Consider the following 16481-nt stretch of genomic DNA (forward strand, 5'->3'; position numbering starts at 1 on the left):
CCATCTACTTCTACGCTTTTAACAAACTTCAATTCGAAATTCACCTTCGTTTACTTACCTCAATTCAGTTTTCCTTGCATTTATACGTAAATGAATTTAAATGCATGACGTATATTTGTATTTGTTATTGTTTTATGCTTGCAAATTGCTGGAAACAAATAAAATTCATATCGGTGTCTTAAACAATATACACATTTACACCGTGTAATAATGGCTAAGATCTCCAACATGACATACCATACTAACGTGTTGGAAACTGATTACAGAGTGTTCACATAATGTTTTAAGAAATTCATAACAACTAAGATAGGGTTTACGCAAGATGGACTATTCATTTTCCGACGGACACTTTAATGGTATTGCTCATATGTTATCATTTTACTAGATTTTACTGAACAGCATATTCACCTAAAGATTTAATGAATTCGTTAAAAACCAAGTCGGAACCAGGTGCCTTGTTGTTTTTCAAGCATTTAATCGCAGCCGTGATCTCATCTGTCGTGGGTAGGCGAGGGATACCTGGATAAGGGACAACGAGAGGCCTTTGGTGGTGAGAATGAAACAGCTCATGAGCATTTTCCTCCCAGCGTTGAATTGCATCATCAACTAACAATAGATCATAACCATTATTATATTTAATGTTGGTGAACGATACTTTGGGGTTCATTGTGAGAAGGCTTGTTTTCTTAAAAAGCGTGCCTGTGTCATTATTGGAGAATGCATGGTTGATTGTCTCTACTTGATAAAGTAACCATTTCCATGTCTCCTTTGCATGCATGGTTCACAGCGTTACGAAGTCGAGGGAAGTCAGCGGTGTTTCTGGCTTTCTCTTATCTTGAATCAACTGGATAATTGTGGGTAGCAGATAATGCTGGTTTATACGGAAAGGAACAGTGTTACATATTTTAATGGCATTGGTGTGTATGATTTAGAGTACATTGTGTTCAAAAGCGACAACTGCCAGTGGGACCGAGTATAACTAAGATCGTGTTAAATCGACCACGCTAAATATTAGGTGGTGAGAAGTTTCTTATATTCAAACTATGGGTGACCCCGACCAGTTCTTATGACCTTTATTTTACAGTACGCTTGCAACTTGATACATCAAACATGGTCAGAACATAATTATGCTATTTAACGAAAGTTAATATAGAAAACTATTGACTCGTAATAAGGTTTACTTTATATCAGTTACATCAGCCTAACATTTTAAACGTTATATTCCTTCGACAAACGACGACACAAACGACTGGATGGGTTATCGTATCAACGAGACTTAATCTTCATCCGACACGATTACTGGGATGCCGGATAGTCTCTATCTAACATCTGTCTCTAAACCAAGACACAAAATAGTACCTAAAAGTTTCTTGTAGTACCAATTGTGCATTTCTTTTGAAGACATTTTCGGAACAAGGGTACGGAAAAGTTTCACAGAATACGCCAATTACACGTTACACATCAGAAAATAACACTTGTGTAGGTGAGCTTCCGTGGTCACATTGAATGAGATTGTATCACCCAACTATTCACAAAATCAGTGAGTGTTCAGCAGACATAAGCCTACGTACGAACTCAAAGTAGTGAGATACCGGTGCAGTGGCCGAGCAGATTAAAACGGTGGCATTTGAAGCAATAATGATTAGCAATCGGGAGTTCAGGGTTCAATCCCAGGTCGGGCCAAAGTAAGGTGGCATTTTCATTTATGGCCAATCTACGATTTTTCAGCCTTAAATGATTTTCTAAATTTATAGATTCCAAATTTGATATGAAATGTGAAAGTTGGACTCTGTAAGCTCTCAGGTTGCCGGCTTCTCCCACATTTGTCATAAAAATAACTCGGTAATGATTATGATATTAGTATAGTCAACAGTTTACAATGCACGGCTGGCTGTTGACAAAGGAACGTACACAGATTCGTTGAACATGGATGAATATATTGCGGTTGTGTTTAAAACAGATAAATATCAAACACATTTGGCTTAAAGTAGTATCTCACCTCGTTTTTATACGATGATGCGCTGGAAATTATTTACTAATATGGTAATGTATAATTCTGATTATTTAAATAGCATTATATATTAAGGTTAACTTTCAAAAGTTCAAAAGACAATAGCATTCATTTATCCAATCACGATTAATTTCCCGCAGAGGAGGGTATAATATTTGGTGATATATCATCAAATATGATGTGAAGGACCGGGTTGAGTTAATTCATGGTGGTGGTTCTGAAATGTACTTGATGTATCCAAACCAAACAACCCGATGCACCCAAACTCAGTCAGTCTCCTTATATTGAGACTGTAACCGAACGATCATGATCACTCTACGTCAAGTGAGACGCCCGAGTCCCCTGATATGGGAACATAAAAACCTAAAAGTTACATATACTCTTGCAATGATTGACGCGTACATAAGCCTGAATTGACCGTAATCGTTTCACACTGGTTGATCAACAAAAATCAAGCAACCTAGTGCTTAATACCGTGAAAACATACAGGTTGCATTCTCAAAATTAAAGGCTCAAATGTGATTGAATTTAACAACTATGTCTAGAAAATGGTGAGAAAGTAATTTTGGTATAAGGTAAACTAATATTTACAGCATTTTCTTGTGTTAAAAGCGATATTCAATTAATAACTGAAGTCTTCATACACCATATTACGCACTCAGTCACAACCTCTGTTGTAAACATGTATTAAACGCACTTTATGTCAAATATATCATATAAAACCTCGCCGCTATTCTGCCCCTTCCAGTTCTCTAAAGGAAATAGCTAATGAGTTCCAATTATTAAATATCACTTATCACTGTGAATATGCCATGAGTATATCTGTTTAAAACTCTTTACTGAGTTGTTGACCTTATTTGAATTGATCGAAAGTAGGTTCTTGTAAGATAAGTGTTAAATGAAATTTCTAATAGCAGTCAATATAATGTTTCTTGTTACGCTCAAGATTTTCCATGGTACTTCTGTATTATGAGTTTTCGATAGCAACTGCTAGAGTTCTAACAAAGTGTTCTATTTTCGTTCTGAATAAAATGAGAACGTGCTTATCTAATTGTATGTTAATCATTGCGTGGATTAATTTGAATAGGCTAACTGTTACCGTCCCCTGTAGGGAGAGAGTAGACAGACAAATATTTATATATTTCGCAAAATGGCGTTGCTGTATTCTCCGTATCATATGGCTTTCAACAAAGAACTGAAGTATTAACATTAACCCTGAAACAACATACTCTAAAAGTCTGTAATAAAGACGGAAGTCACCATACTGCTTTAAGCTGTAGCACTTCAATTGACCTACAGTAGAGACTCGATGCCTCTCTTGTGTAATTCATTTAAGTAGATACTGACCTCAGTCTGTTGCTTAACAGCTGGACAAATAAGTAGATGAAAGTTCTTACTTACTTTGTTACATAATGATATTAAGTTTAATACTGACATTTAACTCCTTAAAGTTTAACAGCACCGCGACCACCTACGTGAGCACTCCTAGAGGTGAGGCTCCGTATACCATTTGTCAAACTCAACTCTAGAAGTTTGCTCGCAATGCTACCCTATGCACTACGTAAAGTCACCCTAATACATCGTGCCGTACAACGTAGCACAATTGCTACCTAAACACATTACAATACAGACCATGCCTGCAGCTGTCAAACCGACGCTAATCGACTCTGTATAAACAGTACAGCCTCTGCAACATAATTATTCTTTCACGTAGATCCCCATGATCAACGTAAGCCGACGGCCTGGCCGTAACTATGAAGAAAACTAACTTTATAATCATTGTAAATATGGCAACTAGCCTGCTTTAAGTAATCACAGAATGACCGCTGAGGAGTCAGGTATCGTTTGTAATCATTAAGGTGAAATTAATACATTATGTACATACCTGGAGGGGAGAGAGTATACACACAAATATTTATATATTTTGCAAAATGGAGTTGCTGTGTTGTCAACCAGAAGCGTGCCCAGCCCCCGCAGTAACACGCTGACAGATTGGAATCTGCTAACTTCTGACATCCTGGATCGATGCGAACGCAGTCGTATAAATAGCGATAATACCGCAAATTGGAAAATGACATGTTTTTTTTGTAGGGGGCATAATTGATACCTGTCACATAACAACATCCTAAGAAATGCTTTCACATTTGTAGCCTACACTGCATTATATAGCCTACAATAATTAATAGAGTACCTTCAGTCAATTTCAATTACCCCCAATATGAATATCTCCTACCCCTCTCATTGAGCAATGAGGGGTTAATCAACGGACTACTGTGCGTTTATCGAAGGAGGATGCACCAACGGGCATATATTCCAAGCGATACACGAGGTCGTAAGCCGAGTGCATCCAGCGACATGGTTATAACCCCGTTCGTACATCATCTGGCTGTGATAAACGCACGGTATGCCGTTGATTGACACTGTTCATGATTTATTTTCGAAGTGTTACACCGTTTTTCTTTACTTTCATTATAGTTAAGTATGAATACAATAAAACAGGCAAATACAATAAAAAGAATGACGATGATTAGGTGATACTTTTAACAACATTACGATCTAACGCAAGGTCATACTTCTCTCGAGTCCAGCACAGCAACATGAACCGATGTATTCATGTCAAGACGTACAACAATAGAGTGACTGAAATAACGATCATTTATTTTACTATATACACTTATTAGCAGGGTACACTTTTAACTTTATCAAGATATATAGCTATTGATGAGTCGTAAACATGTGAACAATTCTGCCAAGAAAATTGTTAAACAAACAGTTAACTAGTAGTGCAATGGTTTGGACATTTGGTCAGATGGATATCAATGTGAACCAGGACTTGGAGCATTACTTCTTTGGAGAATGACGTTTACTTGTTTTTTTGTTTTGTTTTTTGCTGCATCGCTACTTCCAGGACATTTGAACATTACCTCTTTTGTCGATTGTTTGTTTCGATGGCCGCTTAACGCCATAAGGTAAGCAACATTACTTGCCAGTATTGCTAAATGAGGTTATCGTTGTTGCTCGCACCCTATGGTTAGTATACTTCAGGCTGAAAGCTATCTTTCCTGGAAACTGTGGTGATCATTTTGCCAAGAAGTGTTTACACCTAGGGAATTGTTACTATACCATATCATGCTTCATCATTATTTTTTTAATAAGTTTAGGCAGCTAGCTTGAATCTGAATACTGTACTTATAACTTATAGTAATCCGTCGGTGAGTTTACCTTACATTAGGTTAATGCAAGGTTACTCTTCGGGAGATTATGGAGGTTTTAACAAGTACGTATGAACAGTCAGTATTTCTCTGTCTGAAGATCGCCTTGTAATTAACTTAACGACTATCTTGCTGAACTCATCATGGAATGTCAGTTATGTTAACTTAGGTAGGGAGACATTCAAAATAAACTCATTCATGCTGATTGAACTGTTCATACCCTATTTATTCATGCTATCTTACAGTTAGCGTTAATAATGTAGTTACTTTCCTTTCAAAAACCAGGTGACGAATCAGACTGAGCTCTTATTTTGGTTTGGGCGTTCACTAATAAAGTTTTTGATCGCTTGTGACCAATTTAATATACCATGGAGACACACTTAGCTATCATCATGTTTCGCGTGATTTTAAAATCACATGATCGTATTAAAAATGTTATTCTCTAAAGATGGAATTTCCGGTGGACAATCACCAATGCACCTCAATAAAGTGGGAATTGAATGGTAGGACGGTATTTGTAGACATGGTGAAGATAGGTCAAGAAATGTATTCTCTGTGTATTGAAAGTACTTCTTCTGAAGAAGAAATCTATACAGTTGCAGATGAAAATGGTTTTGTAATCACAGGTGCGTATCCAGGGGGGTCGAAAAAAGAAAAAGAGAGTAAGAAAAAGAGTAAGAAAAAGAGAAGAAAAAAGGAAAAAAGGAAAAAAGAGGGGGAAAAGAAGAGGAGGAGAGGAAGGAAGAGAAAAGGAGGGAGTAAAAGAAAAACGCGAAGACACCGGGAAGAGAAAGAGGAACAGTGACATCATTACAGCGCTGAAGGGTAGCCAGTGACGGATCAATGATTTCGTTAAAGTTTGACTCACCCTACCCCTTACACCGACAACTCCATTTTTGACGTTTCCATTTTCCTCTCTCACGAATGATCTATATATATACTATATATGGTCTATCATAACGCGTGTGTAGAATTGTGCTATGAAACCAACTGTGGCTGGTCTCGAACTCGACCGTGTCGTCGGGGAATATGACGATTTTTGGGATGGGGGCGACCGCCCGCCCCCTCCCATTCAGCATTGTTTTAAATGATATCGCTAAGTAATTTCAAAATAGAAAGTGCTTAGATGCAACTTACAAGGCCTGGGAAGTGTCATTTCCAGCGATTTGGGAGACATTTTCGGCCAAAATTTGCTTGTACGCTTCGCGCTAACAAATGGTCCTGGGTAGTGCCATTTCCAGCGATCTGGGAGGCATTTTCGGCCAAAATTTTCTTGTACGCTTCGCGCCAACCTATGGTGGCGCTACGCTGAGATAATTCGCCTACAGGCTTCGGCCCTCCCTTGGCAAATTCCTCGCTACGCGCCTGTTCGAATTTGTAACGCAAATAGCAGATATCACATCATATCAGTGAGCATGAAAATGGCGTTCCAGGATGAAAAGCCTCAAAACTGTCCGACTTGCCTGAAAAAACAACCAAACGTTTTCGCGCGCGTTCAACGTGTTAATGTCGATATCATATAAGCAAGCATCGGTTATTACATCGCATGCCATCATGTACCGTACGGTCCGTTAAAATTGCGCAGTATAACGCGGGATGCTAATGTAAACAACGACATGTCTCATGTAGATGTATAAAAAGCATGGAGGTCCAATTATGTCAAAACTCTCTTTTACATTAGTAATGGCGAAATAGGGGCTGCACCCCCGCCGCGCAGTGGCGGAGCGTCCATACGGTCGGGGCGCATGCCCCCCCCCCCCCCCCTCACGGACTCAAATGGACTGCTGGCGCGTTTTTCAGCTCTTTACCACTTTTTACTTATTCTAGATTATTGGCTTTTTTATTGCGCTCTCATCTACTTATTGACATTTGTCACATTTTGTTGGTGTAATTTGGAGATGACACCTATTTATTCTTCGTTTATCTGCAAATTAGCCAGGCCCGGAAAGGGTCATTTCCGGCGATCTAGGGAGTATCTTTACTCAAAAACTTATGTACGCTACGCGCCAACCAGTGGTGGCGCTCCGCTTAGATAGTGTTGAATGCGCTCCTACAGACCATTCTCGCCCCTCCTGACCAATACCCCTAGCTCCGCCACTTCCGCCGCGCCTCCTACGCCTATGTGTATAGTGTTCGGTTTCGGAAATATCTGCTATTTTTTCATTTCCTTCAACCAAGTTTTATAATAGCCGTTATAAGAGGTTTTAATATTTTTACACCAATAAATTAACTGTGTCTGAATTTTCGAAAATTTCTGACCAACATTCTGCATCACACTTACCTCTACTCGTGCAATTTTGACCGGTCTGTTAGGGGTTGAAGGAAGTTTTTCTATATTGGTTGTCCATAGATGAAATTTTGTACAACATTATGTATATGTTTTGAAGTGAGTTTATTCACGAAAAATGTGAATTTTCAAATTCTGAACAAATATGGGGCTTAAAACCTTGAAAAGTGGGGCTGACGGGTATTTTGGGCCGCGACGTAGAATCACCTACAAAAGGAAAGACCCACAGGAGATGCGATCAGGTCGAACATGATGTGTGCCGGGTTGACAATCTTCAAAAAGGTTATGGATGGAAAAAAAACTATTAGGAAATACTTGGTTCTCAGGCAAAAAATGTACATCTGGTTGGTCATTTCAAGCCCGAGAAGTGCCGTTTCCGGTGATCTGGGGGGTATCAAAATAAGAAATTTTCTTGTACGCTGCGCGCCAACCGATGGTGGCGCTCCGCTTAGATAGTAATTCGCGCCCCCCCGGGTTTGAAAATCCTGGATACGCGCCTGAATCATGTCTTATAATGTCGTTATTGCAGGTGATTTCCTGAAAATTTGTATTCCTTCTTCGTTAACACATGTTTATGTTTTTTGTTTATGTTTTGACGAAAACCAAAATTTACTTTATCTTTCGTGTTTTTATATTTTTAAATGCTTTTGTGTTTCTAGTCACAATAAAGTGAACCACAAAGAACACAAATTATATAATTTAAGACACTGGTTAGTTATATGTACGTTCTATTTGCTACTAATTCTTCCTATTTATGGTTGAAAGTAAGTTTTTCTCTGTCTTTCGCGAATTCCGTTCTACAAATAATTCACAATAAGGGCCCATGCGTTTTACTCCCAATCAAAATATATTCCAAGCGTCAAAATAGAAAAAGAACCTGTCCTACCTATAGATGTCACAAACCAGTCGAAATAATCCATTGATACGTGTGAGACTATATGGACATACTATCCCTGGCATTGGGCATTGTTAAGGAATCAACATGTAAATAATTCGTATTCCGGCAGGAAGAGTTTCCAAGGATGTTAACGTATATAAGAAAATATAGACGAGGTTTTGTACGGTATTTTGAGTAATAAGTTTTCTATATGTCTACAAATAACATGATTATAAAGGTGAATAGTACAACTAGATGAATAAGGGAGAATAAGAGTACAGTTAGCTTAAAAATATGTTCTTTTTAGTCTTTAAAGAACCATAACAAGAATATGAGTATCATTAGCAACTTGTATAATAATATGTATCCTCTGCAATGGGAGTTTAACTATCATTTATAAAGAAAAACGATCAATATGCTTATATGTGTTCTCTCAACTGATGAAATGTGCGACACCTGCTGCAAGTAGAAGTAAAATTTCCTTCCCTGCATGTGGTTGCTCTCTGGCGACAGCATTACGGAACGGCTTTATTACTATTATAGAACTAGCCTTATATTTCTTTAAATCCAATTCTAACAGTTGATTCCATTGTGACTTGCAAAAACAATGTTTGTTGCAATTGTTAACACGTGAGTGAGACATACATTGTATAACATATATATATATTTATATAGAAATATGATCTGCTTAATAAAAATTAACTAAAGAAATACAAATAATAAAAAGAAGTTTTAATGCGTTCAACATTTGAAACATAGCATCGAGAAATTATGTTTGTGAAAAAGCCGTAACTTATCAAAACGAAGAAAAAAATCAAGTTGGATCAAATTTTTACCAACATTTATTCCCTCTTCTGCAATTGTCTTCAACTACTATGCTTCTTCACATTTCTTGTATATACACAACTGTTGACCCATGCTTCCCTTTTTGGCATAGTGATAATTGATATGCGAGCGATGAAACTATTTCCGGGCTTTTTGGAACTTCGTTTGAAAGAGATCGTTTTGGTTCATGATTGATCTTCCTCACTCATTGTCACACACTTCAATAAGAAAATAACCATTTTTACCCAAGTGGAACTCTTCCTCTATTCCATCAAACCGTTCATTTTTTGTTATTACATATAATTGAGTACTTTATTTTGTTTGATTTATGACATTTTCAGAGGTTTTTGCAAGTTCAGAATGCCATAGAACGCGTCTTGCGTTAAAAGGCTTCTCTCTGTCCGAACATCCAAATTAGTGCCAAACAGAACCTTCTCAGCTTGCAATTGATAGAACACTTCATACTTAGGAATGGAATTAGTCCGGCTGATGATATAAAAGGACTGCCAAGTCATATTTATCTGATATTCAGAATTTTCTGGATATTGAACACAAATTTCATGAAGTATACATTACCAAATAATAAACAGGACAACTTTCCTCACTGTCAAAGCAGTCAGTTCCGTATGTTTATATGTACTGATTTCTGCAGCAGGGGAATTTTTAATTCCTAAATATGAAGTGATCTTATGCCGGACCAACGTTTTACATCCTTAAGGTATTTCACGTTTCGTCTTTTTTATCGGGTTCTGTACATTCAGCACAGTCAACCGTTTTGGACTTTTAAATTACACATGTCATTATTTTTTACACAGGTGGGATCTGTGTAGGGATTCACACGCCTTAAGACTGGTCACCGTATTCGTTTTCAGGTTTATTTTTTCTTCTTATTTATTTTTTCTAATAATTTTGTCTTAGACTTTGAAATCTCAATATGTGACGCTGCATCCTTTTCATAACTTTGCTCTACAGAAAGCGAGGTAAATAATATAAAAATTCTTGCTTTCCTGTTTCGTGCTCAGGTTGAAAGTGAAGCCCGGATTCTTCTTCAGTGTTTTAATTTTAATATTTCTAGTTTAAAATAGACAATAGCCAGTACGTTGTAAGATAATAAGAAAAACATGGATTCATAAAATTATAATTTTTTTTTTTTTAAATGATATAACGCTTTCTACTTGTTAATCAATATCATGTTTAATAAATTAGTACATAATAAGCCGGTACGAAACTGCATTGGATCTGGTACAACCATCTTAGGGAAACAAAACTCAACCAAAGCCGGCGGAATCTCAATTTGGTATGTTACATGTCTATGCATTAATGGTTAGCTTAAAATTAAGAAGAAATCAACATAAGTAATCGATTCTATTAAAATGTATGATTCCACGGCCCATACTCCACTCGGTTGATTTTTTTTGCCGATGGGAGATATCATTTATTTTGCTTACATTTAATTCTATGTCTATAGACATATTGATGGAAACTAAGTTTTCAATTTAAAGTTAATTTATATTACAGATCAACAATTTATAACAGTGTATACGTACCCTGAAACAAGTATTGTTCCAAAATACCTCGACGTTCTTCATTTTTCAATTACCAGGAGAAGATAAGGCATATTATTAATTAATTATACCACTTCACTTTACAGCATCACTTAACAATTCATGTGGTCAACTTACTTTTCCATCCTGTTCCTAGTGAGTTTATTTCTATCGACTTTCTCTATTACACGTACTAACTTCTTATTTGGCTACAATAACTGACGATTCTTTCAAAATTATAAGGTAGCATTATGAACAAATATATATCTTTATGCATCTCTATATGTTCTTTCTAAACGTAAATATGTGGATAAAAAAGATAACCATCTTCGAATGACTGCATGGTGGTAATCTGCACTTCATCGAGAATTAAGCTTTACCGTCAGTCAGTTTTGCAAACTATTTAACAAAAGGAATTCTTAATTCCAACCTTCCTTCGCAGAGAGAGAACAATAAAGAACTTTATTCATTCCGATATTTGGCAAAGGAACTGATGGATATTCAGAATCATGATAATGTGGTCGAAATGCTTAAAGCAGATGTTGAAGGACGTTTGTATTGATTTTGAATCGTACGTCCGATGAAACGATTTGATTGTTGTTTTCCAAGCGAGTATTATCTATATTTCAATCGTCCTCTTTAACGTGCAAGTTTACCTATTGAATTGTTCAGTTCCTCTGTACATTTACTTCGAGTTTGTTGAATGCGACCATTTGAGGGATTACCTACTCACAAACGTGCAAACACTCAACATCTCAGGCGTCCAGAAATATTAAATGTATTAATATGTGACTGGAAATTGCCGAGGCAATATATTTCTTGAAGACAAACAAAGTTAGTGCAATTTGATCTCATCAGTAACTCTATAAGTAATGAAAAGGACACGTTTTCGTTTTGTTGGCTTTGTGTTGCAAAGAGTAATTACAAACGATTTTTAATATGGTATATAAACTTGAACCTGTTTTTCATTTTCTGAATTTTGCAAAATAGGTTTGTACATATCATATGAGTTTTTAAAAAGGGATATAACCGATTCCATGCAATCAAATCGACTTTCAGAACTATTGGACTTTGTTAATTTTCGATACCTGTGAAGTTATTTGAATGATCATTTTGTTTTCATGTTGTATAATCAACATTAAGTATTATTACTAATGCTTTTTTATACATGCCTGAAATTTCCTTATCTAGCGTAGTCTTCCAGGAAAATTGTATTGAACACCAATGATCAATGCAAGTTGAATGATTTCTGGCCTTTGAGTCTTTAGTGGAGATACGCAAACTGTTGAAAAGGGTATCTTTCTGGTAAATATTATACCGGTGGCGGTCATGATGTAGGCGACGAAGATATTAAGACAAAGACTACAAGGAATCTGTAATATAATATAGTTAATAGTACTTAATAACTTTTCATTGTTGGAAGATGTTCTAAATCATGACATCGCAATGGACTATATTGTACAACTTCGTTGTCATGATTAGAAGTAGTTAGAGTTGTCCATGAGGAATTGTACATATAAGTCGTGCCTCTTAGACACACTAGATATCTTGGTGGTTCGTCTTCTGAATTTCTAATTTTTCACGACACCTATGGTTCAACATGTTTTGCTTGATAACTGGAATGAGATGAGATGCACCACTATTGCGCTGGAAATTTATCTTTATGGCAAACAGAGCTATGTTAGCAGTAGTGCCAATACCTGTCAGGTAACATTTACAATAATCAAATACACATAACAGAAGTGCATAGAGCCGTTCATATTTACTTTTACATTTACCACGGCGATCACGTCTCTTCTACTAGTAGAATAACATTAGCAAATAATTTCCAAGTAAAAATGCTTATAAAGTTTAATGAATGGCTTCTATAGGTTTGCAATTTCGTCTAATTAAAGCTTTGGCACATGGTTGTCACTATAAGGATCTTTTCATGCAAGTGACTTAACGAACAACCTTCAAATACACAAACAAGTACGGAGATTGCAATTAAACAAATGAAAGTTATGTTATTGTTTCAAAACGATCAAATCATGATGCTGCAAATCATCCAGCGATGCTCAAATTACTTCAACAGAATATAAAATAGAGAAAGTATGCAATGCAAAATATAAAAATGGGATGGAAAAGGAGTCCAAAGAACTGAATTTCTTGATTTCTTCGCTGGATACCTGGTATCGAATTGATGTGCTCCATATGGAGTCGCCAGTTCCTAAAGCGAACACTCAATGGGTCTTTAGAACCGTTTGATAGGTCAATCAGAGACTTCGTCAGAACTCCTACATCTATGAAGATTCCGATAGCAGCAATCTCGATGCCGATCTTACTGATCACTTTCAGGGACTCCGCTGCTGTTAGGAAAACATCATCAGCTAAATCCATTGCAATCTAGAAACAAACAACATGGAAGCAATAATGCACTACTTAAAGCATGTGTAACAAACTAGCGATATGTTACAGTTAAATATATTCATTTCAAAACACCCTGCAGCGTAGGAAAAGTAAAACTTAGAGATGTACAACAAGTATTTAAGTCTGATTTCCGGACGCATTTGAACACACTCATACTCTAGGTTTTAACTTATTATTATTTATCAGCCATAAAACTCGTTATTGGTATATAAATAGTAATACTATTGTTGCCTGTGATGATACTTCATGGTATTTCATAAGTTGTTTCTTTTCACTACGGCATACAAGTAAATGTTATCACTTTACAGAACATCACCTTAACATTATACATGTCATGGATTATGCACGTAAACAATACTGAGGTATTTACTTAATGTTCCCTTCATGTAAGTCACATTTTAATGTTCAATTCGTACAAATAAAGGTGTCTGACATATAGGTGACAAATATTCCGGCAACTGCTGACACGGTTAAGGTTCCGACATATCTCAAAGGCAGTTTCCGACACTCATAGCTAGAATGGTTGTTGGCAAATTTATTTTTTCTTTGTGGCCAATTATGTTGTTGAATGTTTAATAAAATTTGCTTCATGAAATTGTGGAATCATTGTACAGCGTACTTTCAGAAAATTGAATAATCATCTGCAACTGCATGTGAATATGAAGGGAATTAAGGACAACATCCATTGTAAAAACACTTACTTCCATTGTATCCATGATGATTACATGCATTGCCCTGGGAATCAGCAAACCTGAACCGGAATCCATTGTAAATTCCATTTCTGTGGGATGAGCTGTCGTGCCGTCGTTCGCATCCGTGTTCCAAAAGAAACGTAGTATAAAATCTGATAACAGAGTTGATTGCTGCTCATGATAGCGTGCGATGCGATCGACGGCTTCTTTAACAGTGACGGGAGCAAATGTTTGAATAACTTCATCTCGGTTGTCGGGGTTGTTGTGCATTTGCTCTAACACGTCCTCTGCTACTTTGGACAAGTTTTCCATGATTGCGAGCAAATTCTCTACCTTATCTGGTAAGGGCTCAAAAGCAACCTGGAGGACACTAACATCGTGTTTGATCTTATTCAGACTTCCTATTTTGTCACCCATGGCTTCAGTTAGTTCCGTATTATGAGTTAGTTCCGTATTATGAAATCTTGTTAATTGTGCAAGAATATCACTCAGTTGCACATATAGCTGAACTAATTTACCCATCGATTTCCCAAGCCTCAAATATTTAAGAAATATTATGTCCAAGTTTCTCCGTATGGCCTTTTTGCCTTTGATATTGACAACAGTGGCCCCTATAGAGACGGTAGCGCCAGACAAGCTCAGCGTTACGCCGATCGCCGTTAGTGCAATGCTTGTGCCGAAAGTGAAAGGTGCAAGTACAACTCCGACTATAGTTGCAACGCCTCCAGCGACACCAGCTGTGGAACCAACTACTTGAGATATATTCAAATTCTTTGCAAGCTTCTGAACATTTTCCTCCGATCTTAACATGGTTTCGAGATCATCATTGTTGAACAGAATCAATGGAGAATGCCTCCAAATACACATAGCCTGTATGAATAAACGAACATTGTGTTAACAGTTACATCACATATATCAATACCATTCATGACATACCTATAACAAATAAGACGAATAGACGAATAGAAATACATTAAAATGTACTCAAATACCCATCAATTTATAACTGAGCTATTTCATCGCGCATGCATTGCAAGCTTAAAACCTTAACATAGCAGCCGTCTTTGAAATATAATGTATGTATATTGATGTTTTCTTTAACAGTCTTTTCATATCTTACAGCCTTTTCTTTTCATTGTGCTTTGTTTATTTGGTCTGATCTTCTTATCGGTCAAATGTTTCATTATCGTCTCTCACATTTGTCAATTTACTTTGTTTTCTGCGTTTTCGGTTTGGCCTATTGCTTTTAGAAATATAACAAAACAGGGTTTTTACAGTAGATGAATAGTATTTTCTTCTATTTATTTCATTTGAAAGTTATAGCAATTTGAAAGCTGTTCCTATTCTAATTCATAAGACTGTGCTATCATGTTGTGCATGTTATAGGAGCCAGATTTGATAAGTATGTTTACCACTTGGAACAATTGATTTCGTTTCTCACCATATTTGTGATACATTGTGGTGGTCCATAAATATTGTCGACAACATGACCCTATAAAGTTTGTCAATGCTATCACAGATGCCTGAGTGTTGCTTATGTAGCGGCAAATATGATAATTATAATGGAGGCAATAATGCTATCATGGTTTTTGAACAATAACCACAAAATGATGAGTTTCATTGCGAGTTCTGTACAGCAGCGGCGACAGTTAATATGATGATTGCAGTAACAGCATTGTCTATAATTGTACATTACATAGATGGTGTCGACCTGTCGTTAATTACATTTGAAAGTGAGATAAAACATTCCAAAATACTTGCTTTTATTTGCTGGAAGCAATCGTTACATCGTTGGACCACTTCTGCTTCTAAAAGAACAGATAAAGCATCGAAAATAAACTATTTATTTGAAGTCCGATCGTGTTGTAATTATTAGATCTGTATCACCAGTTCGTTTCTCCTGTATTAAACATATTCAATAGCGATTTGACAATCCAAAGAGACAAAATAGATCGTACTATATCCCATTTACAGTATAGGAGTGCACTGTGACGCTGTATATTGACGGCTGGAATTGTGCTATCAGAATGCGGAGAGTGTCTATCATACACGATTTTACAGCTAATCAACTTTCCGCTTCGCTGTCTCAAACGCGTATGGATTAATTGATTATTGAAGGAGGGTGGTTATTGTATACTGGAAATATTACCAAAATTGCAAAACCTCTCTCAGAATGTGCACTCCTGGATAATCCGAGCAAAGTTGTGGTCTTAAAGCGATTTCACCTTTAGGTCCATTTTTATTTATTTTTTCGCGGGGAAGGGGTTAATGATTCAAATAGATTAAATATTGCTAAGAAAGGTAACTGCGATTTCTCAGGTGCTTCACCACAATAATCGATTCATGATGTAAATAGCATAATAGAGAGTTCGGGGAACTCAACACAATCGATCCTCTAGAATTTTAAGTTTCACCTAAGCGGATTCTTCCTTCATAAGATCGTTAACTGTCACAACTGTACAGGCGAATCTATACTACCATACCGGTACTATACCGCAACTTCATTGCTCCAACTGCCTACGGATATAATACAGAATATCAGTACCTAATAGACGGGCCTCTTAAATAAATAATGTATGTATCATTTAAGTACCTGTAGCCAGTGGCAACCTGTGTTGAAATAT

At 36.7% G+C, this 16481-nt stretch overlaps 1 protein-coding gene across 2 annotated transcripts in view; it reads right to left on the bottom strand.

The window, feature by feature from the left end:
• Nucleotides 1-8573: 8573 nt before the first annotated feature.
• Nucleotides 8574-16481, bottom strand: part of LOC139982696 (uncharacterized) — a 14024-nt gene continuing 6116 nt past the window's right edge. For both annotated transcript variants that reach the window (XM_071995748.1, XM_071995749.1), the window contains 4 exons: nt 16451-16481; nt 15619-15665; nt 13867-14727; nt 8574-13141 (listed from right to left, as the gene is read on the bottom strand). The exon at nt 16451-16481 is cut by the window's right edge and continues 69 nt beyond it. In XM_071995748.1, coding sequence (XP_071851849.1) covers nt 12824-13141; nt 13867-14727; nt 15619-15665; nt 16451-16481 — 1257 coding nt within the window. In that variant the 3' untranslated portion in view covers nt 8574-12823. The remainder of the gene's footprint in view (nt 13142-13866; nt 14728-15618; nt 15666-16450) is intronic.

The sequence above is a fragment of the Apostichopus japonicus genome, chromosome 16, assembly GCF_037975245.1.
Source record: "Apostichopus japonicus isolate 1M-3 chromosome 16, ASM3797524v1, whole genome shotgun sequence".
Taxonomy (NCBI): domain Eukaryota; kingdom Metazoa; phylum Echinodermata; class Holothuroidea; order Aspidochirotida; family Stichopodidae; genus Apostichopus; species Apostichopus japonicus.